We start from the raw sequence: 22493 nt of genomic DNA, 5'->3' as shown, positions 1-22493 counted from the left end.
TCTGGTTTTAGACTCATTAAAAAAAAAATCTACCTCCACCCCCACCCCCGCCTGCCCGAGGAATTCCATGCTTCCTGAGCATTCATACTTCATCCTTCAGGGAAATGTACCCAAATAAGATTGTTTAAATGTGCCATTCTTGAGGTGTTTAAGAATCATTATACTGGAACATTTTAGAGACAGTGAACTCCAAAGGAAGTGACTCTGGCTTATTAACCTTTGAATCAACAACCTCAAATGCAGTCCCTAGAAGATGGTGCTAAGGAAATGTTTGCCGAGGAGAAAAGTAGTACTTCTTATGTTCTTTTAGTTGCTTCTTGCTTTAAACACTGAAAAACAAAGCTGAAGAAATGCAGTCTTGTGATCAGAAGAAATAGAAGACTCAAGGAGGAAAAGACTGTACTACTGAGTTCTGAGCTATACTATTGAATTCGATTGTGAGTTTCTCAATAAACTCTTCTTTCATCTGAAGAGTAATATTCAGGGGCTTCCTTGTTGGTTTCATGGTTAAGAATCCTACTGCCACTGCAGGAGACACAGGTTTGATCCCTGGTCCGGGATGATTCCACATGCCACGGAGCAGCTAGGCCCATGCACTGCAACTACTGGGCCGGTGTTCTGGAGCTCCCCAGTCACAGCTACAGATCTCACGTGGCGCAGCTGCTGAAACCCTTGTGCCTAGAGGCTGTGCTCTGCAATGAGAGAAGCCACCACAGTGAGAAGCCTGTGCACCTCAACCAGAGAGTAGCCCCCACTCACTACAACTAGAGCCAGCCCATGAGCAGCAACATAGACCAGCACAGGCAAAAAAAAATCCAAGAGTAATCAGAAAACGTTATTCAGTAGGTATTTATTGGGTGCCTTCTTCCCACTCTGTTACATCCTTTTTTGGGAAAGAGCTATGGAAGAACAGAAAATTTTAGGGTTGAAAGACACTTCCAAGTAGAGGAAGCATATGCAAAGGTTCAAAGATTAGATGACGACCATCAGAGATCATATGTAGGACAGAGCAACAAAAATTTGGGAGGTAGGCATGAGGCAACTATAAGATTGTAAGAGATGAAGTGAGGGATTAACAGAAGGCAGATAATGACCCCTTATATAGCATGTTTTGAAGTTGTATATTAAACTAGGGATAATCCCCTTCCAGCCCCCACAAAGGATGTTTAGCAAAGAGTTAAGTTCAAATTTGTGTTAAAAAAATCACTCTAGTTATGATTTGGTTAGTTGATGTTTCAAGAAAAAAGAGCCCTTATAAGTTATTATATGTCAGTGTTGCTGCTGCTAAGTTGCTTCGGTCGTGTCCGACTGTGTGACCCCATAGACGGCAGCCCACCAGGCTCCCCCATCCCTGGGATTCTCTAGGCAAGAACACTGGAGTAGGTTGCTATTTCCTTCTCCAGTGCATGAAAGTGAAAAGTCAAAGTGAAGTCACTCAGTAGTGTCCGACTCTTAGCGACCCCATGGACTGCAGCCTACCAGGCTCCTCCATCCATGGGATTTTCCAGGCAAGAGTACTGGAGTGGGGTGCCATTGCCTTCTCCTGACGTACAAAATCATAGGACTATTAACAGCAGTCATAGTTAATATCTAGAGAATACTTGGTACGACATCCCATCTCTGACTGGACTGTGAGCTCTCTCACGGTGGGAACCCAGTTTTACTCATTGTTGAAACACTAGCACAGCGCTTTTCGTGTGGTACATATCCTATTAACCTTTCCTAACTTGGTTTCAATATTGAACATAATATTCTTTTTAAACTTTTTTTCTTAGGAGAAACATGAACCGGAAGATACTGAAGTTGGAGAACTTGCTACGGTTTCACACTATTTGTAGGCAGCTGCACAGCCTGTGTCAAAGAAGAATGTTGGCACAGTGGAGGCATGTGTTTTCATCTGCTTATGCGGTGCAGACGGCTCAGCTGTACACCCGGCCCTGGCAAACAGATGCACTCATCAGGGCTGCATTATTTCAACGTAGGCTTCTGGTGACAAAGAAGGTATTTAGAGATTTCTCTGTTATTTGATCTGAGATGAAAGTTCCTATACTGATGAGTAGAAGTCCATTTTGAGTATTTTTGTCATTTATGAAATCTTTATGCCTTGATGTTATACTCCAGGCAATAAATCTCTGTGAGGAAGGGAGGTTCTAGTTAGCTGTTTAGTAATATTGATGAATTTGATGACTTATATCAGTATATAACAGTGAATTAAAAATGCAGGATTTTAAATTTTAGTCTGAGGTTTAACTACTTAGGAGAGTTGGTAGAAATAGGAGCCGTGACTGTGGTATATATTCCAGAATAAATCTCAAAGTTTTTTCTTCCTTCTTTATGCATTCTGAATATTTAATAGGAAAAAAGATCACAGAAATCTCCATTACCTTCAACAAAATCTAAAAAGGAGGTGGAGGTATGGCTTGGAATGACTGTTGAGGAATTGGCCAGAGCAATGGAAAAAGACATAGGTAAGCCAGATAATTTTATAAGGAAAAATAGGGAAATATTTTCCTATAAATATGGACTACCTGATATTTTATTTGCAGTGAGATTCAGGTATTTAAGGATGAAAATTAGACTGGTGGTTTAAAAAGATGTTAAGTAATTCCAATATTTTTCACTTCAGGTGACAGTTCCTAATTAGTTTCTTGGCTCTTTGCCAAATATAGTTCTCCAAGATTTTGTTTTAATAAAAGTGGGAAAGATTTTTTTTTAATTTGAATGAAACTTTCTTTCTCAGAAGTCTTGTGGGCTATTAGAATAAGTCCAAAGGATGTTTTTGGACTGAGAGACTATTTATACTCATTTACTTTCCCTTTGTTTATCTGTAATTCTCAAATTTTCTTCTTGCACTCATTTTGACAATATTTGTAGTGTAGTATAGGCAAAAAAAATATTTGTAGTAATGACTATACAATACAATAACAATTACAATACAGTGTAGTAACAATGCAACTTAAAAAAATTATTTATTTGGCTGCTCCAGGTCTTGGTTATGGCATGCAGGATCTTTAGTTGCAGCATCTGGGATTTTTTTTTTTTTAGTTGTGTTTAATTCATGATCCTAAAGGTTTTATCTTGTTTCACCCAGACTGTGTATATGAATCTTTAATGAACACTGCTGTTGACATAGATTCACTAGAAACACACTCACGTTTAGATGAAGTCTGGATCAAAGAAGTGATAAAGAAGTCAGGAATGAAGTTAAAATGGAGCAAATTAAAACAAGACAAAGTCAGAGAAAATAAAGATGCTGTCAAAAGGTAAAATGTAACTGTGTAAATTGGGGGAAGGAGACAACATTGGTTTTTTTTCACACTTTTTAATGGAAAGATTTGACTTAAAATTTCTTTTGCAATTAAAATGATCTGTGAGTATATGTTAAACTTTTCTTCAAAGTGCTTAAAGCATCAAAAAGTATATTTTCAGGTTATGATAAAACTCTAAGTGTTATTTTTCTTAGTTTGCTGATTTATGTATACTGATCCTGAATTTTAAAATTTCATTCAGTTCTACTCATTGTTATTAAGATGCCAACAGCAGGTGGGCAGTCATTGTATATATCATCATAAGTCACTGGTATGCATGGAAGAGGAAGATAGTCATATCTAATCAGAGCTGAATGTTGGGTTTTGTTGTTAAAGGTGGTGCACAGAGGTAACTGCAAATCAGTTCATAGGCTATAAAGTGTTTCTGATATTTAAGAAATGAAAATGAAACTCCTTTGCTGTTAATTGTAGGCCCCAGGCCGATCCAGCTTTATTAATACCAAGGTCCCCAGTTGTTACTATAATGGGCCATGTTGATCATGGGAAAACGACGTTACTTGACAAACTGCGAAAAACTCAAGTGGCGGCAATGGAAGCTGGAGGCATCACTCAGCACATTGGTGCCTTTCTTGGTATGAACACAAATCACCTTACAGTGTGCTTGGGAACCCCACAGATTATTTTCTTAAACCAGGTATTCATAGTATGAGTATGCAAATTTAAAGTAAAAGAAAGGCTAAAGCTTAAAGCCATTAGATGAAATGTACAGCAGGTGGCTGGTAAAGGTTATTTTGTACGTAGTATAAGACGAAAGTTATACCTTTTTTATTCTAGCCTATTCTTCAGTTCAGTTTAGTCGCTCAGTCATGTCTGACTCTTTGCGACCAATGAGCCTAAGACTCTTCAATACTAGGTTGTGATAATGTTACTACTCATAATTCAATAACAGCTATCATTTGCTGAACACCTAGCATGTGCCCAGCTCTATTCTGAGAACCTTGTATGCTTTATCTTTTTTATCTTCACAACAGCATCATGAGGTAGTTATTAGTAGTCCTATATACATGTAAAGAGGCTGAGACTTGTTTAGGTTAAGCTACTTGCTTCAAAGTACACAACTAGTAAAGTGGCAAAGCCAGGATTTAAACCCAACGCTATTGGACTCAAAGCCTGAGCTTCTAACTGTGTACTAAATTGCATTTGTTGCTCAAAGCAGTTGTGCAGCTGCTGTTTGCTAATGTAGGAGTGGCTGCCTATACAACTATCAGTCTGTTTTTTCCTCTAGATTTCAATTTGTATTTTATTATAATATATACATTTATATTATATGTATACTGTTATACATTTATATTATAGTCTAGAAATAGGAAAAATTTTAGTTTGAAACGATTACATAAAAAGAAACTCTAAAGGTCTCACTGGTATGTTATCACTTCATTGTGGACTGATGATCTGTATCGTTCTAATTAAGATTAATGGGAAAAATAAAATTATTTTGAAGAATTATTAATTGTGTTGATAACATCATGTATGTTCTTATTTGAGTCCTAAGTGATCTTGTATTTCTGTTTCCACAGTCTCTTTGCCCTCTGGGGAAAAGATAACCTTTCTTGATACTCCAGGACATGCTGCTTTCTCAGCAATGCGAGCCAGAGGTGCTCAGGTCACTGACATTGTTATATTGGTGGTAGCTGCAGATGATGGAGTGATGAAACAAACCGTAGAATCCATTCAGCATGCCAGAGATGCTCACGGTACTGTGTGGTTGACTTCCATGTATCAGGAAGGAAGTTGCTTTTTTCTTTAAAGGATCTACTAAATAGAATTACTGTTTTTACATGTTGCTCATTTCATCTTCCTGGGAATTCCAGGATTATTATACCTGTTTAACAGGGAAGGCTCAAAGAAAGTTGAATTGTTTTGCTAAAGACATTATCTACTAAGAAGAGTGTAGCAGGATTCAACTTGGGACTTGTGACCACAAATATAGTCCTTGCTCTACTGTTTACTTACTTGGCATGGTGTAACAATTTTAACAGTCTCAAATGACTTTTGAAAACATTTCTATCAATGAAATTTAAAACAGATATAAAAAATAAGCCTAGAATAATGAACCCCTATGTATCCATTGACTAAATTCATTAGGAGTTCCGAAACAGTGATATTCTAATTGTTATTCCTTATTCATTTATTATCTGGAATTCTTCTCTAAAAAGAGACTTTTCCTTCATCTGCTTTAAATAAGTTTTTATTTGGTCAGAGGTATAAAATTGAAACTTTTGGAAATCACTTGGCTGTCTTCTTCCTTTTTTCTCCATTTAAAAATTGTAATAGTAAACACCACACATATATTTTGTACATTCATTCTTATTCTGAAATGACCTTACACTCATGAGAAAATACTGTTGTCTTGAGAAAATGTACCTGACAGAGTACGTCATGTCACCTTAGGTTTGGTGGCAAGTTAAAAAAGAAAGGTTGACGGTCATTGATCTAGTCCAGTTTTTTTTTTCCATCTCATAAACAGAAAAACTAAGACCTAGAAGGTGGCAGGAACTTCTCCCAATTACAGTAAATTTGCATCATGTCTGCATTTGGAATCCAGTCTTTTAGCTTCTGTGTTCCTGTCTTTAATTTTTAATTTCTCAAAGTTGCTTTTGTGGAATGGGCTATGTTCTTAATGATCCTAAGGAATGTAACAAATATGAGTGAGAAATCTGTCAGGGATCCCATAACAAAGCAGTTGGTTGAGACAGGATAAATTCCTTATATCAGGCTTCCTGTACCTGTTAAGTAACAGCTCATCGATATAGAATGTACTTTTTCCTAAAGTAGGCTGTGGATTGCATAGCTCTTTTGTGTCTGTTTTCAATTTCTGTTCCTTTGATACCTGACATTGTAGACTTGGTGAAACCTAACCAGAGAATTATCTGTATTTTGTGTGAGTTCTCTAATGAGAGGGTATGTTTGGTAATGACAAGTAGATGATAAGATTATTTGATTCATTCATTAAGGACACATTTATTGAGACTCTGTTGTGTGTCAGTCTCTGAGCTAAGTGTATGAAGAAAGAGTTGCTGTAAATCCTAAAAGGAAGTGTACAATAACGACCCTTAGCCCTTGGTGAGATGTTGGGTTTTAACAGTGAGTTAAAAGCTTCTGAAAAGAAGAGGCAGATGATCTAGAGGTGGTGGTGGTTGTTCAGTTGCCAAGTCGTATTCAACTCTTTGTGACCCCATGGACTGTAGCATGCCAGGACTCCCTGTTCCTCACCACTTCCCAGAGTTTGTCCAAGTTCATGTCCATTGAATCAGTGATGCCATCCAACCATCTCATCCTCTGTCACCCTCTTCTCCTTCCGTTTTCAGTCTTTCCCAGCATCAGGGTCTTTTCCAACGAGTTGGCTGTTGGCATTAGTTGGCCAAAGTATTGGAGCTTCAGCTTCAACATTAGTCCTTCCAGTGAGTATTCAGGGTTGATTTTCTTTAGGATTGACTGGTTGATCTCTTTGCTGTCCAAGGGACTCTCAAGAGCCTTCTCCAGCACCACAGTTAAAAAGCATCAGTTCTTTGACACTCTGCTATCTTTATGGTCTGACTCTTACATCCATATATGACTACTGGAAAGACCATTGCCTTGACTATACAGACCTCTGTTGGTAAAGTGATATCTTTACTTTTTAATGCACTGTCTAGGTTTATGATAGCTTTCCTGCCAACAAGCAATCATTTTCTAATTTCATGGCTGCAGTTACCATCTGCAGTGATTTTAGAGCCTAAGAAGAGGAAATCTCACTGCATCCACATTTTCCCCTTTATATTTGCCGTGAAGTGATGGGACTGGATGACATTATCTTAGTTTTTTGAATGTTGAGTTTTAAACCAGCTTTTTCACTCGCTTCTTTTACCTTTATCAAGACATCTTCACTTTCTGACATTAGGATGGTATCATCTGCATGTCTGAGGCTGTTGATAGTTCTTCCAGCAATCTTGATTCCAGCTTGTAACTCATCCAGCTCAGCACTTCTCATGATATACTCTACATACAAGTTAAATAAACAGGGTGACAATATACAGCCTTATACTCCTTTCAGTTTTGAACCAGTCAGTTGTTCCAAATAAGGTTCTAACTGCTGCTCCTTGACCCGCGTACGGTTTCTCAGAAGACAGGTAAAATGTGTGTTAGTCACTCAGTCATGTCCTATTCTTTGCGACCCCATGGACTGTAGCCCACCAGTCTCCTCTGTCCATGGAATTCTCCAGGCAAGAATACTGGAGTGGGTTGCCATTTCCTTCTCCAGAGACAGGTAAGATGGTCTGTTATTCCCATCTCCTTAAGAGTTTTCCACAGTTTTTTGTGATCCACGCTGTCAGAAGCTTTAGTGTAGTCAATTAAACAAAGGTAGATGTTTTTCTGGAATTCCCTTGCTTTCTCTATGATCCAGCAAATGTTGGTAATTTGATCTCTGGCTTCTCTGCCTTTTCTAAATCCACCTTGAACATCTGGAAGTTCTTGCTTCACATACGGCTGAAGCCTAGCTTGAAGGATTTTGAGCATAACCTTACTAATATGGGAGATGTGTGCAATTGTCCAGTGGTTTGAACATTCTTTAGTGTTGCCCTTCTTGGGAACTGGGATGAAGATTGACCTTTTCCAGTTGTGTGGCCATTGCTGGGTTTTCCAAAGTTGCTAACATATTGAATGCAGCACTTTAACAGCATCATCTTTTAGGATTTGAAATGGCTCTGCTAAATTCCATCACCTCCACTAGCTTTATTGGCAGCAGTGCTTCCTAAGGCCCACTTGACTTCACACTCCAGAATGTCTGGCTCTGGGTGAGTGACCACACCATCTTGGTTATCCAATTCATTAAGAATTTTTTGTACTGTTCTGTGTATTCTTGCCATCTCTTCTTGATCTCTTCTGCTTCTATTGAGTCTTTACCATTTCTGTCCTTTCTTATACCCGTCTTGGATGGATTCCTTTGGTATTTTCCAGTTTTCTTGAAGAGATCTCTAGTCTTTCCCCTTCTGCTGTTTTCTTCTTATTTCTTTGCATTGTTCACTGAAGAAGGCCTTTGTCTGTCCTTGTTATTTTTTGAAACCGTGGGTTCAATTGGGTGTACCTTTCCCCTCTCTCTCTTGCTTTTTGCTTATTTCCTCAGCTATTTGTAAGGCCTCCTCAGACAACCACTTTGCCTTCTTGCGTTTCTTTTTCTTTGGAATGGTTTTGTTCACTGCCTCCTGTACAGTATTGCAAACCTTTGTTCATAGTTCTTCAGGCACTGTGTCTGCTAGAGCTAATCCCTTGAATCTATTCATCACCTCCACTGTATATTCACAGAAGATTTGCTTTAGGTTGTACTTGACTGGCCTAGTGGTTTTCCCTGCTTTCTTTAGTTTAAGCCTGAATTTTGCTCTGAGGAGCTGATGATCTGAGCCACAGTCAGGTCCAGGTCTTGTTTTTGCTGACTGTTTAAAGTTTCTCTGTCTTCATCTGCTGCTGCTGCTGCTAAGTCACTTCAGTCGTGTCCGACTCTGTGTGACCCCACTGACAGCAGCCCACCAGGTTGTAATCAGTCTGATTCCTGTATTGACCATTTACTGATGTCTATATGTAAAGACGTCTCTAGTGTTGTTGAAAAAGAATGTCTGCTATAACCAGTGCATTCTTTTGTCAGAATTCTGTTAGCCTTTACCCTGCTTCATTTTGTACTCCAAGGCCAAACTTGCCTGTTACTCCAGGTGTCTGTTGACATCCTACTTTTGCATTCCAATTTTTATGATAAATAGGACACCTTTTTTAGGTGTTAGTTCTAGGAGGTCTTGTAGGTCTTCAGAGAACTGATCAACTTCAGCCCTTTTGGCATAGGTGGTTGGGGCATAGACTTGGATTACTGTGATGTTGAATGGTTTGCCTCGGAAATAAAACAAGATCATTCTGTCAGTTTTGAGATTGCACCCAAGTACTGCATTTCAGATTCTTGTTGATTATGAGGACTACTCCATTTCTTCTATGGGTTTCTTGCCCACAGTAGTAGATTTAATGGTCATCTGAAGTAAATTCTTCCATTCCCGTCCATTTTAGTTCACTGATTCCTAAGATACTGATGTTTACTCTTACCATCTCCTGCTTGACCACCTTGATTCATGGACCTAACATTCCAGGTTCCTATGCAATACTGTTCTTTACAGCGTCAGGTTTTACTTACGTCACCAGATAGGTCCACAACTGAGAGTCATTTCTGCTTTGGCCCAGCTGCTTCATTCTTTCTGGAGTAACTGTCCTCCGCTCTTCCCCAGTAGCCTGTTGGGCACCTTCTGTTCTGTGGAGCTCACTTTCGGTGTCATATCTTTTTGCCTTTTCATACTGTTCATGGGGTTCTCTAGGCAAGAATACTGCAGTGGTTTGCCATTCCCGCCTCCAGTGAATTATGTGTTGTCAGAACGCTCCACTGTGACCTGTCCATCTTGAGTGGCCCTGCATAGCTTCATTGAGTTACACAAGCCCCTTCACCATGACGAGGCAGTGACCCATGAAAGGGTGATCTAGTGGTGGAGTTGAATTAGAGTCTTCTCTTGATCTTTTTTTCTGGAAATTATCTCTAGTATAGTTGCTGATCCTGCTTTCAGGTTTAAGGATAGGCCTTTCTCTGCCCTTAATACTGTTGTGGTTTTGTTTTTTAATCATCATTAATTGTCTAGTCTTAATTTAGAATCTTACACTTGCTGTTTTGACATCTCTTATCTGGAATTCTTCATGTGTAGAAAGCAGGGTAGAGTGGGTCTAAAGTGGGTGTTTTGTTAGATAAATACAGTCACTGAGTCAAGCGAAAGCCAGAAAATTTTGTGTTTTGATGTGAATACCTGGAGTCGAAGTGCCATCATTTGCACTCTTAACTCTGTTCCTTTCAGTTCCTATTGTCCTTGCCATAAACAAATGTGACAAAGCTGAGGCGGACCCTGAGAAAGTGAAGAAAGAACTGCTAGCGTACGATGTGGTGTGTGAGGATTATGGAGGTGACGTTCAAGCAGTGCACGTCTCTGCACTCACGGTAAGTACAGGTGTGTTCAGATGAAAGTGCTGCGTGAAATGCACAGGATGCCTTGTAGCTCAAGAACATTTTGACCCACAGAATTTCTGTCGTCGTTTAAAAATTCTCTCAGTACTCAGCAAAGCTGGTATCTTTATCCTGGTTTGGTAGATTAGAAATTAGTCTCAGAAAGGTCAGTCACCAGTCCACGAGAATCAGGTTTAAACTGTGCTTTACTTACTATGAGATACTTAGAATGAGGAGAGTAAGTGGTAAATATTGTAGGATTAGATAGGATGAAGTGAAGTGAAGTGAAGTGAAGCCGCTCAGTCTTGTCCGACTCTTTGCGATCCCATGGACTGTAGCCTATCAGGCTCCTCCGTCCATGGGATTTTCCAGGCAAGAGTGCTGGAGTGGATTGCCATTTCCTTCTCCAATAGATAGGATAATTCACTTAAAAACAGGCACTTTTTATTACCAACCGAATTTCATATCTGCTTAAAATAGTGTTTAGCCAACTATAGATTTATAGACTAGGTCTTAGGGCACTTAAGAAAGATTTAAACAAATAAAACTTTTTACTAATACAGTGTTGTAACATTTGGATTCATTCTGTTATTGACTGACCCGATGCTTCTATGAGTTAAATTATTATAAGTTTTATAGTGTTATTTGTGATGAATTCCATTTTCTGTTCATTACCAATTATTCTTTTTAAAATAATTTTTTTAATCTGTTCATTTTATTTTTGCTGTGCTGGGGCTTCTTGCTGCTCAGGCTTTTCTAGTTTTGGCAAGCAGGGGTTACTTTCTAGTTGCGATGTGAAGGCTTCTCACTGCAGTGACTATTCTTGTTGCTGTTCCCGGGCTCTGGAGCACAGGTTCAGTAGTTAGGGCGCGTGGGCTTAGTTGCTCCTTGGCATGTGAGATCTTCCTGATCAGGGACCGAACCCCTGTATCCTGCATTGGCAGGCAGATACTTTACCACTGAGCCACCAGGGAAGCCCATTAAATTACTAGTTATTCTTTTCTGGATAAAAAAACACCAAAGAAACTCAGTACCTCCTGGCGTGCTGCGATTCATGGGGTCGCATCGGACTCGACTGAGCAACTGAACTAACTAAGCAGAGTGTTTAGCTAGTTTTGTTAAGGTTGTCTCTGTTGTTTCATACTTTGTGACAACTGTGAGCAGTCTCTTAGCTGACATGGACAATGGAAAACTCTCTTGCTCATCAATTCCAGTTGCATCACTAGTTAATCAGCTACATGATCTTGGAGCCTTAGAAAGCACAATAAACAGAGATCATTAAAGGCGAAAGAGTCATCTAATCTAGCTCCTTCAGTTTACAATTGAGGAAAGGCAATTCAGAGAGTGGAGAAGGAAATGTACACCCACTCCAGTGTTCTTGCTTGGAGAATCCCATGGACAGAGGAGCTGGGTGGGCTGCAGTCCATGGGGTCACAAAGAATTGGACACAACTGCGTGACTGAATAATAACAGCCAATGCACAGAGGTGAAGTGATTTTCAAGGTTTCACAGCTGAGTAGTTAGAGTGAGCTTATAGCCTGGGTCTAGTCAGTGCTTTGTCTCCTCATTTATTTAATAAGAATAAGTAGTATTTCACTGAATTCTTGAGTGATCAAAATGAAATCAGTGAAAGCTTATTTAATTGGCTAGAACTTCAAAGGTAAAGTAGCATTATAAAGAAAGTGAGAGGAAGAAAACTCATCTTTAGAAACAGATTAAGGAATGAGGGTGAAAGAAGCATATGTTTATAAAAAGGTATTGACAAGCACTAGTACCTATTCTTTGAAAAATAATACAGGCACCGTTCCTTGCAAGATCTGTCCCAGCGTCAGATTTTTCTTGCATCTCTCTTTTCTTCCTTCCTTTCCTCCCTCTCTCCCTTCTATCCTTCTTTCCTTCCTTCTTATAGGTTAATTCCTGTTTTTTATGCTTAAAGAGAAAAGTATCGCAGTCAGGGATTGTTTGACTTTCTGATCCTGGTATTTACATTTACAGATAATATTTGTTAATGTATATTAACAACTCTTTTTTTGTTTGTTTCTAAGGGCGAAAACATGATGGCTTTGGCAGAGGCAACTATTGCTCTTGCAGAAATGTTGGAATTGAAAGCAGACCCTACTGGTGCAGTTGAAGGAACAGTAATAGAATCTTTCACAGACAAAGGAAGAGGGTAGGTCTGTTAAAATGCATACTTTCTAATAATTTTATTTCATTGTTTTTGTGACCTGATTATATAACCATATATTATTATATGTATTACATATTATTTTTAACACATGAACAGTATTTTCAAAGCATTTGTTTTTAAAAGCTTTTTATTGCACTGGCACACAGAACCCAACATGCAGTTATCAAGAGACCATAGCAACTATGTGTATACATTTAGTAGTCCTATTTAGGTGACTTAGTAGTTCAATCTGATTTTTGTTTTTTTCCCCTCTGACTTAGCTGAATGGGTAAAATCTTATAGGCTAACATCAATTAGAATGAAATAGCAATTGTTGCATTTTTGGGTTTCTAAATCCTTTATGTCCTTACGCATTAATATATAGTAAGATTGTTGGAATAGTGTTCTCATCTTTAATTTCCCTCCTTATTAGCAGAAGAGGTCTTTTCACTACTTATTAGTTAGAGAAAGAGGATTAGGATTTTGTCAAAATACTCAGCTATCTGCACCCTTCACCACCATAACCTTACAAGAAATTTTTTTGTGTGTGTTTTCTTCTTTTTTTAAATTGTGGTAAAAGGTACATAATATTAAATCACCATCTTAACCGTTTTTAAACGTACAGTTCAGTAGTCTTAAGTATATTCATATTGTTTTGCAACAGATCTCTAGAAATTTTTCATCTTGCAAAACAAACTATTCCCATATAGTGTTAGTTTCCCCTTTCCCTCCCCCCACCTTTCGGCAACACCTTTCAGCAGTGTTTCTGTGATTTGCAGTGCTTCAGATATTTTGTATGAGTGGAATCATATAATATTGTCCTTTTTGACTAACTTATTTCACTTAGCATAATGTTCGTTTAGGAGGTTCATTCATATTCTAGCATGTGACAGGGTCTTTTTCTTTTTTAAGGTTATATAATACTGCATTATATGTATATACTGCATGTTCTTTATTGATTCTTCCATTAATGGACACGTAGGTTACTATTATGAAAAATGTTTTTATAGTATAAAAATTGAATACATTGAAGGCAGGAGGAAAAGGGAACGATATAGGATGACATGGCTGGGTGGCATCACTGACTCAGTGGACATGAGTTTGAGGAAACTCTGGGAGATGGTGAAGGAAGGGGAAGCCTGGTGTGCTGCAATCCATGGGATCACAAAGAGTTGGACACGAATAATCAGCTGAACAGCAAATAGTATGAAAAATTATTTGAGAAGTTAAGAAATGGTGGAATTAACCCTGTTTGTTCATATCAATAAATATTTTGTAATCTCTTAAAGCTATCTTTACTTGAGAAAGTGCTATTACATCCTGATTATGGCATTAAGAATATATGCTTTTGTTTTCATATTAGTCCTGTTACTACAGCTATAATTCAAAGAGGAACTTTGAGAAAAGGCTCCATTCTGGTTGCTGGAAAGAGTTGGGCAAAAGTACGCTTAATGTTTGATGAAAATGGCAGAGCAGTCAGTGAAGCCTGTCCTAGCATGCCAGTGGGAATCGTAGGCTGGAGAGACCTCCCTTCTGCAGGAGATGAAATTCTTGAAGTAGAATCTGAGGTATATCAAGCTTAATTCCTATAATATAGAATATGATATAGTGATTTGAAATGTCAGTCTATAATATTACAATACAAAATAAGTAATGTTAATCCAGTAGTATAACGTGTGAGTGACCAGTGATGTCATTTTAGAGTTTGGCGATAGAATTTTTAGCAATTTAAGATTGGATTTTTAAATAATTTCAAATTTACACAAAGCCTCCATATTAAAGTTTTAATTAGTGGTTTCATATATGAGTTAAGCTAATTTTATAGTGGAGGAAAAAACCAGCAGTTATTGGTTTCTGTTAAGTAATTCCCTTTCTCCCCCTATAAAGCCAAGGGCACGTGAAGTTGTTGACTGGAGAAAGTATGAGCAAGAACAGGAGAAAAATAAAGAGGATTTAAAATTAATAGAAGAAAAGCGAAAGGAACACCAAGAAGCACATCGGAAAGACCGCGAGAAGTATGGCACTTTGCACTGGAAGGAGAGATCATATATAAAGTACAAAGAAAAAAGAGAGCAGCAACCCTTAAAGCTGAAAGAAAAACTAGAAAGAGATTCAAATGTACTTCCTATAATTGTTAAAGGTGACTTTTAAAAGATTTTACTTTACAACTCTTTTTTTTTGCCATTTTTTTCATATTTTGTCATTCTCTCATTAATTTGGGCCGTAAGCTGAAATGATTTCAGTATTTTGGAAGGGAATTTTTAAAAGCTGAGATATAGTTGACATGTAACATTTTCATAATGATTCAATATTTGTATATATGGTGAAATGACCACCATAGTAAATCTAGTTAGCATCTCTCACTGATACATAGTTATAAAATTTTTCTCGAACACTTTTAAGATTTGCTCTGTTTGCAGCTTTCCAATAAGCAATGCAGTATTATTAACTATAGTCACTATGCTATATATTGCATCCCCATTACATACTTATTTATAGCTGGAATTTTGTACCTTTTGCCCTCCTCCGCTGGGGGAGATTTCCTTAAACAATTTTCTTGTGACTTTTGCTGTAAATGTATATCTGGTTCATTATACTTTGTTCAGCTAAGAAGGTATTTATCATGCTAAACCTAAATAAGAATATATTCCATGGTAAATGCCATTCTTGTTACTGCTTTAAAAAGATTATTATAATTTTTGAGTCTGTTAATTCCTTACTCCTAACATCAATACTTTTAAACTTTTGCTGCATTTAGGTGATGTTGATGGTTCTGTTGAAGCCATTTTGAACATTATGGATACCTATGATGCTTCACATGAGTGTGAACTAGAATTGGTACATTTTGGTGTGGGTGATATTAGTGAAAATGATGTCAAACTTGCTGAAACATTTCATGGTAAGTTTTCCATTTCCTGTTTAACAGTGTTCCCTAGAACACACTCTGAACCTTTCACTTTTGTCTTTTGTTGCTGGGCTGCTGACACCTGACATTTACTCCGCATCCGCATTCCCCTTCCTGTTGGCAGTCCAGTCCCAGCTGGCGGCTGCATGTTCCACAGGAAGTGCGCTACTGCAGGCACAGCCCCGCTTGTCATTGTTGTACCGAAATCTTGGGGAACTATTTCAGGCCCCAGTAGTTTCTCTTAATGTTTTTTTCCCCAGTGTACCATTACTGCCACCTCATCTCGCCCAGTTCCTGAACCAAACCCAAGCTTGGTTCTCTCTTTCACTTACACTTTTGAATGCTCCTGAAATCTGCAGACAGCCTATTCAGTGTTTTCTTTTAGAGACTGCCTATTTTTGTTCACTTGTAATTTTATATATTATATTTTTCTTAGATCAAAAGCTCCTTTTAGCTTTAAATACCTCGAAGGCAAGGGGACTATTTATAAGTCAAACTTACGTTATACAGAATGGGGAATCATGATTGCATGACTGTGACTTTGACTAGGTTTAACATCTAGGCAAAGCTCCAATTTTATTGAATTAGTGAATCATTTAGGAAGGAGGTACTTCATGACCTAACTTGATTAGAATTAGTTGTTACCTCTACTACTGAAATGGTCTTCCATAATACTGGCTATTTCAAAGTACTTTATGGGCACTGACTATACTATTGATGTAGATAGTGTTGTGTGTTGAATGATTTCTTAATGACAAGATTTTCAAGGTGATTATGTTTTTCTCCTGACTACCACACAATTGCACTCATCTCACATGCTAGTAAAATAATGCTCAAAATTCTCCAAGCCAGGCTTCAGCAATATGGGAACTGTGAACTTCCTGATGTTCAAACTGGTTTTAGAAAAGGCAGAAGGACCAGAGATCAAATTGCCAACATCCACTGGATCATTGAAAAAGCAAGAGAGCTCCAGAAAAACATCTATGTCTGCTTTATTGACTATGCCAAAGCCTTTGACTGTGTGGATCACAATAAACTGTGGAAAATTCTGAAAGAGATGGGAATACCAGACCACCTGACTGGCCTCTTGAGAAACCTATATGCAGGTCAGGAAGCAACAGTTAGAACTGGATATGGAACAACAGACTGGTTCCAAATAGGAAAAGGAGTACATCAAGGCTATATATTGTCACCCTCCTTATTTAACTTATATGCAGATTACATTATGAGAAACGTTGGGCTGGAAGAAGCACAAGCTAGAATCAAGATTGCTGGGAGAAATATCAATAACCTCAGATATGCAGATGACACCACCCTTATGCCAGAAAGTGGAAAAGAGGAACTAAAAAGCCTCTTAATGAAAGTAAAAGAGGAGAGTGAAAAAGTTGGCTTAAAGCTCAACATTCAGAAAACGAAGATCATGGCATCCAGTCCCATCACTTCATGGGAAATAGGCGGGGAAACAGTGGAAACAGTGTCAGACTTTATTTCTTTGAGCTCCAAAATCACTGCAGATGGTGACTGCAGCCATGAAATTAAAAGACGCTTACTCCTTGGAAGGAAAGTTATGACCAACCTAGATAGTATATTCAAAAGCAGAGACATTACTTTGCCAACTAAGGTCCGTCTAGTCAAGATTATGGTTTTTCCTGTGGTCATGTATGGATGTGAGAGTTGGACTGTGAAGAAGGCTGAGCACCGAAGAATTGATGCTTTTGAACTGTGGTGTTGGAGAAGACTCTTGACAGTCCCTTGGACTGCAAGGAGATCCAACCAGTCCATCCTAAAGGAGACCAGTCCTGGGTGTTCTTTGGAAGGACTGATGCTAAAGCTGAAACTCCAGTACTTTGGTCACCTCATGAGAAGAGCTGACTTATTGGAAAAGACTCTGATTCTGGGAGGGATAGGGGGCAGGAGGAGAAGGGGACGACAGAGGATAAGATGGCTGGATGGCATCACCCACTCAATGGATGTGAGTTTGAGTGAGCTACAGGAGTTGGTGATGGACAGGGAGGCCTGGTGTGCTGCGATTCATGGGGTCACAAAGAGTCAGACACGACTTAGCCACTGAACTGAACTGAACTGAACTGAAGCCATTTGCTTTAATTTTTTCACTTGTTTAAGGAAAGTGTTTTGCTTTTGCTTCCCCCATTTGTTCTTTGGTAAAATGGTCAGCTCCACGGTACTTCTTTCATTTCTTAAATAACTCTTGAACTTTTCTAATTAAGTAACTACAGTTGACACTTGAACAACATGGTTTTGAACTGTGGGTCCACTTATACATGGATTTGTTTCAGTAGTAAATATTATAGTACTACAAGATCTGAGGTTGGCTGACTCCTTGGATGTGGAGGAACCACATTTATATGGAGGGCCAACTATAAGTTACTCTTGGATTTTCAACTGTCTGGAGGATCAGCATCCCTAACACCTGTGTTGCTCAAGGGTCATGTGTTTTTGAACATCTTTTGGTCAGCTGAATACTTCAGAGCAAACCACAAAAGTTGTAGGCTATAAGATTATAATTAATAAGTTATTAAAATAATGTAATAATATTTCAGCTATAATCATTTTTTTTCTTATTTCCCTGGTGTAAAAATTAACATTTAGCATATCACCCTGCACATTTTGGGCACTTTAAATGTTTCCTAAATGAACATTAAACATCATAAAGGACACTTAAAAATCAAAGAAATTTTCCTTGTTTAGTAAGACATAACAGAATTTATAAAATATTTTTATTAATTTGAAAACTAGCTTTCATGAGAAAATATTATAGAATTTATCTCTCCTACTTGCTTTTAACATATGTAGAAGCAAAAACTTTAGATTTGAGTTTTTGCTTGAAAGACTGTTTAATGCAATATTTCTGCTACTTTATTTATGCTTTCCAGGTGTTATATACGGCTTCAATGTGAATGCAGGCAATGTTATCCAGCAGTTGGCTGCAAAAAAAGGAGTAAAAATTAAACTTCATCAAGTCATTTACCATCTTATTGAAGATTTGCAGGAAGACCTGAACAGCAGATTGCCCTGCATTGTGGAAGAGCACCCAATAGGTGAGTGTTCACTGAATGGTACTTCTAAACATTCATACCTTACCTGCTGTGAGTAACACTTGAAAGCAAAGTTTAAGGGGAAATGTATTTCACTGTTTAAATATGTTCACTGTTCCAACACATATCCTGTGTTCTAGAAAGAATGACTACTGTAGATAAGGATTCAGCATAATTTCATCTGAATTATAAACACCTGGCCTCTGTAAGGTGTTATGCTTTGGGTGTGAGGATATAAAGGCAATAAGGCAGTAAGAACGTGCCCTCTAGTTAAGACATAAACTACTCATAATACAAAGTAGACTGGATGGAGGCATGAAGGTTAATAGTGTTGTGGAAGGAGCCATTGATTGTGTCCTGCAACTGGCAGAGAAATCCACCATGAGAAGAAAACTTACATTAAATATTTAACATTTAAAATTATTTTTTCTAACATATCCTTTGGCCAGATTAAAGACTAAATTTATTTAAGATGGACTGAATCTTTTTATGTTTTTTCCTCCCCACATCCAGATTTTCTTGGTTAACTTTTGATGATAGTTTTTAAGTTTCCTGAAAAATTACTGGAAAAGTATAAGGAACTCGCTTCCAGTTCAGTTGTTTACATTTTGCCCCATTTGCTTTAGTTCACCCCCTTCCTCCATACACACTCACTGTTTTTTTTTCCCCCCCTGGGCCATTTAATTGTAAATTTGAGGTATTGTATTCATTTGCCCCTAAATACTGGGTTGACCAAAAAGTTCGTCTGTAAAATCCAAACATTTTGGCCTACCCGGTGTTTATTTTCTAAGCACAAGGATGTTCTTTTATAAAACCACAGAACAAATATAAACTTAGGAAATGGAACATTAATACTGCAAGTCAACAGTCCATGTTCATTGTTTCTATAATGTACTATAGGTATATATTTTCCCCCTGGTTCAGGATGACAGATTAAGTTTTGTTTTTTTTAAAAAATATTTGGCTGCCCTGGCTCTTAGTTGCAGCATGTGGGATCCAGCTCCCTGACCAGGGATTATATCTGGGCCCCCGGCATTGGGAGCATGGTCTTAGGCCCTGGACCACCAGGGAAGTTCCCTGTTTTTGTCTTTTTTGACCTTGACATTTTTGAAGTGTTATAGGCCAGTGACTTTGTTGAATGTACTTTAATTTGGATGTCTGTTTCCTCGTGATGAGACTCAGTATTTGCATTTTTGGTCCACAATGCAGATTTATTTTAGGCTCTTCTGACCTGCTAAACATGATCACAGAGATTTGTTATGTTCTTGTGCTAAGAGCAATTTGGAAAAGTCATATGAGGATTTCTAGGAGGAAGTGAACACCAAATAGCACTAACCCTAGAAGACTAGTACATTCTAGTGTGTGATACCATGTCGTATTCGAATGTTTCAAATTTCAGTCAGTAAAAAAATTGAGTCAGAGATTTAGTACTCTTAAGTGTGTATAATCTACCAGTGGTGAGCTTAGTAAGATGATCCAGTTGAGAAACTGGATTAAAGGATGACTAGCTTTTCACGAAGTGGACATAAATTACACTCATTTTACAGTCAACTGTTAGCATCTTCTACTGCATTTTATTCAGCCAAAACAGTAACCGTGTTTCTTTTGTTCATTCTTTTGGTAAGTACATTTCCAAGGATTTTTATGCTTTTATTTCTAATATTGGTCAGGAAAAGAGTGGTGGAGTCAGAGAAAATCAGGACTTCTTTACCAGAGTTTGTATATTTTCCTCATGCCTTTAATTCTTGCTGCGCAGAATGTCAGAAATTATGTATTTGTCAGAATTTCTGTTTTCAGTATACTTAATGTTCTCTTCTTCCTAAAGGTGAGGCTTCTATACTAGCTACCTTCTCTATAACAGAAGGGAAGAAAAAAGTTCCTGTGGCTGGCTGCAGAGTCCAAAAGGGACAGATAGAAAAGCAAAAAAAATTTAAGTTAATCCGCAATGGACATGTTATTTGGAAGGGTAAGCAACATAAAGCTGTTTCTATCATATCGTCACTAAAAACCTGATTATGGGTTACTCTCTGAGGTCTTTCACTGCCCTAGTCTTAGGGTAGAGTCTCAGGTCACCTCTTACTAACTCCTATCTGGCCTCCAGTCTCAGTGATTCCCACAGGATTGTTAGTTCCCCAGTCTTGATTTTCTAAGGTTCTAAAAAGTGACCCCAAACTACCTTTCCAGCCATGTGTGCTGAGTTGCTTCAGTTGTGTCCGGCTCTTTGTGGCCCTGCAGACTAAGGCCCACCAGACTGTCCAGTTTTTCAGCAAGAATACTGGAGTGGGTTGCCATGCCCTTCTCCAGGGAATCTTCCAGACCCTGGGACTGAACCTGTGTTATATTCTACACCAGGCAGGCAGGTTCTTTACCACTAGGGCCACCTGGGAAGCCCTTTCCAGCCACATCTACTTATTTCCATCCTCTAACCACCTTTGCCTGCAGAGAAGGCGATGGCAACCCACTCCAGTACTCTTGCCTGGAAAATACCATGGGCGGAGGAGCCTGGTAGGCTGCAGTCCATGGGGTCGCTAAGAGTCGGACACGACTGAGCGACTTCACATTCACTTTCATGCCTTGGAGAAGGAAATGGCAACCCATTCGTGTTCTTGCCTGGAGAATCCCAGGGACGGGGGAGCCTGGTGGGCTGCCGTCTATGGGGTCACAGTCGTACACGACTGAAGCGACTTAGCAGCAGCAGCAACCACCTTTGCCTGCAGTGTCATGCTGGTTTAGCTCATCGAAGTCCTGAGAACCACCCCATCCCTTGCAGTGTTACCTTTAAAAAAGGAAGATTACTACAGCCATGTAACTTTTCCTCCCTTTCCTTGGTATTTAGCCCCATCATGTAACATGGAAGAAGTGTAAAACCTGTAACAATTTCAGTATAATTTTCCTTGTAAACAGACAACAGTACTTGCTGGATACTTATTTGTTGACTGTATGAACCATGCATTTTCTTTTTTCCCCTAAAGGCTCGTTACTTTCACTGAAACACCATAAAGATGATACTTCAGTTGTCAAAACTGGAATGGATTGTGGTCTTAGTTTGGATGAAGAAACGATAGAATTTAAAGTGGGAGATGCTATTGTTTGTTATGAAGAAAAAGAAGTTCCAGCCAAGACTTCTTGGGACCCAGGATTTTAAAATTATTTAAAAATATATAAATGATTAAATGTTTTTGTCTTATTATAGAGCAACTAGTTTTTACTGAAGGTATAGTTCATCACTCACTACTGGTCAAAAAGCTCTACCAAGCTTTAACTGATGTTTACCTGTTAAAATAGGAAATCTTATTTAAGGATGCCTACAACTAGAAATCCTGGTATGGGAAAATATGGCTAAAGGAAACTATTATTGGTATATCACTGAATCTTAAAAATAAATTTAAAAAGTCTCAGGTGCTTTAGTTCAGTGATTCTGAACTGTGCTCTAGAGGCAAAATGAGATACCAATACTATGAAACCGTATTTTTTAGCATCAACACTACCAGTAAGTAAACATTAGAATTTACACACTTAGCACTGAATAACAGCATGTACCCTTTGTATTGCAAACAGCAAATATTGAGCCAAACCACCCAGAGACTTGAGATGGATTAATGGGCAACTCAGGAGCTCAGCCTTTAAACTTCATTTGTAGGAAACAAGTATATTGTTGCTTTTTAAGGCAAGGTTGTAATACCAATTCACACAAACCAGTGTTTCCCAATCTGCAGGGGTGAGAAAGGGCATAGCTCTTACCCACCCTCAGGGGTCATCTGGCAATGTGGATACTTTTGGCTGTGGGGAGGGATAGTATGCTCATGGCATCAAGTGGGTAGAGGTCAGGAATGCTGTTCATTATCCTACTGATGCACAGCAAGGCCCCTACAACCAAGAATTATCAGTCTAAATGTCAATACTGCTGGGGTCAAAATAACTGGCTGAAATCTAAACTACTAATACTAAATACAACATAATTCTGCAAAGTACAGGTTACTTTAGAAAATTTGATGCTTAAAGTCTACTTTTAAAAGCAGTGGAATAAAACCCAGCA

General features: G+C 38.4%; 1 protein-coding gene across 1 annotated transcript; it reads left to right on the top strand.

Annotated features, from left to right (window-relative positions):
• Positions 1-1782: 1782 nt before the first annotated feature.
• MTIF2 (mitochondrial translational initiation factor 2) lies at positions 1783-21751 on the top strand. Its single transcript, XM_052649126.1, has 13 exons — positions 1783-2001; positions 2357-2468; positions 3092-3263; positions 3741-3901; positions 4847-5023; positions 10184-10323; positions 12375-12499; positions 13860-14064; positions 14384-14636; positions 15255-15395; positions 18296-18460; positions 20283-20423; positions 21430-21751. The coding sequence occupies exons 1-13, from the start codon at positions 1783-1785 to the stop codon at positions 21600-21602; spliced, it is 2184 nt and encodes a 727-aa protein (XP_052505086.1). The 3' UTR covers positions 21603-21751.
• The last annotated feature ends 742 nt before the right edge of the window (positions 21752-22493 follow it).

This window comes from Budorcas taxicolor, chromosome 11, assembly GCF_023091745.1.
Source record: "Budorcas taxicolor isolate Tak-1 chromosome 11, Takin1.1, whole genome shotgun sequence".
Classification (NCBI taxonomy): Eukaryota; Metazoa; Chordata; class Mammalia; order Artiodactyla; family Bovidae; genus Budorcas; species Budorcas taxicolor.
The sequence above is the reverse complement of the archived record's forward strand: the minus strand, read 5'-3'. Positions and strand labels throughout refer to the sequence as shown.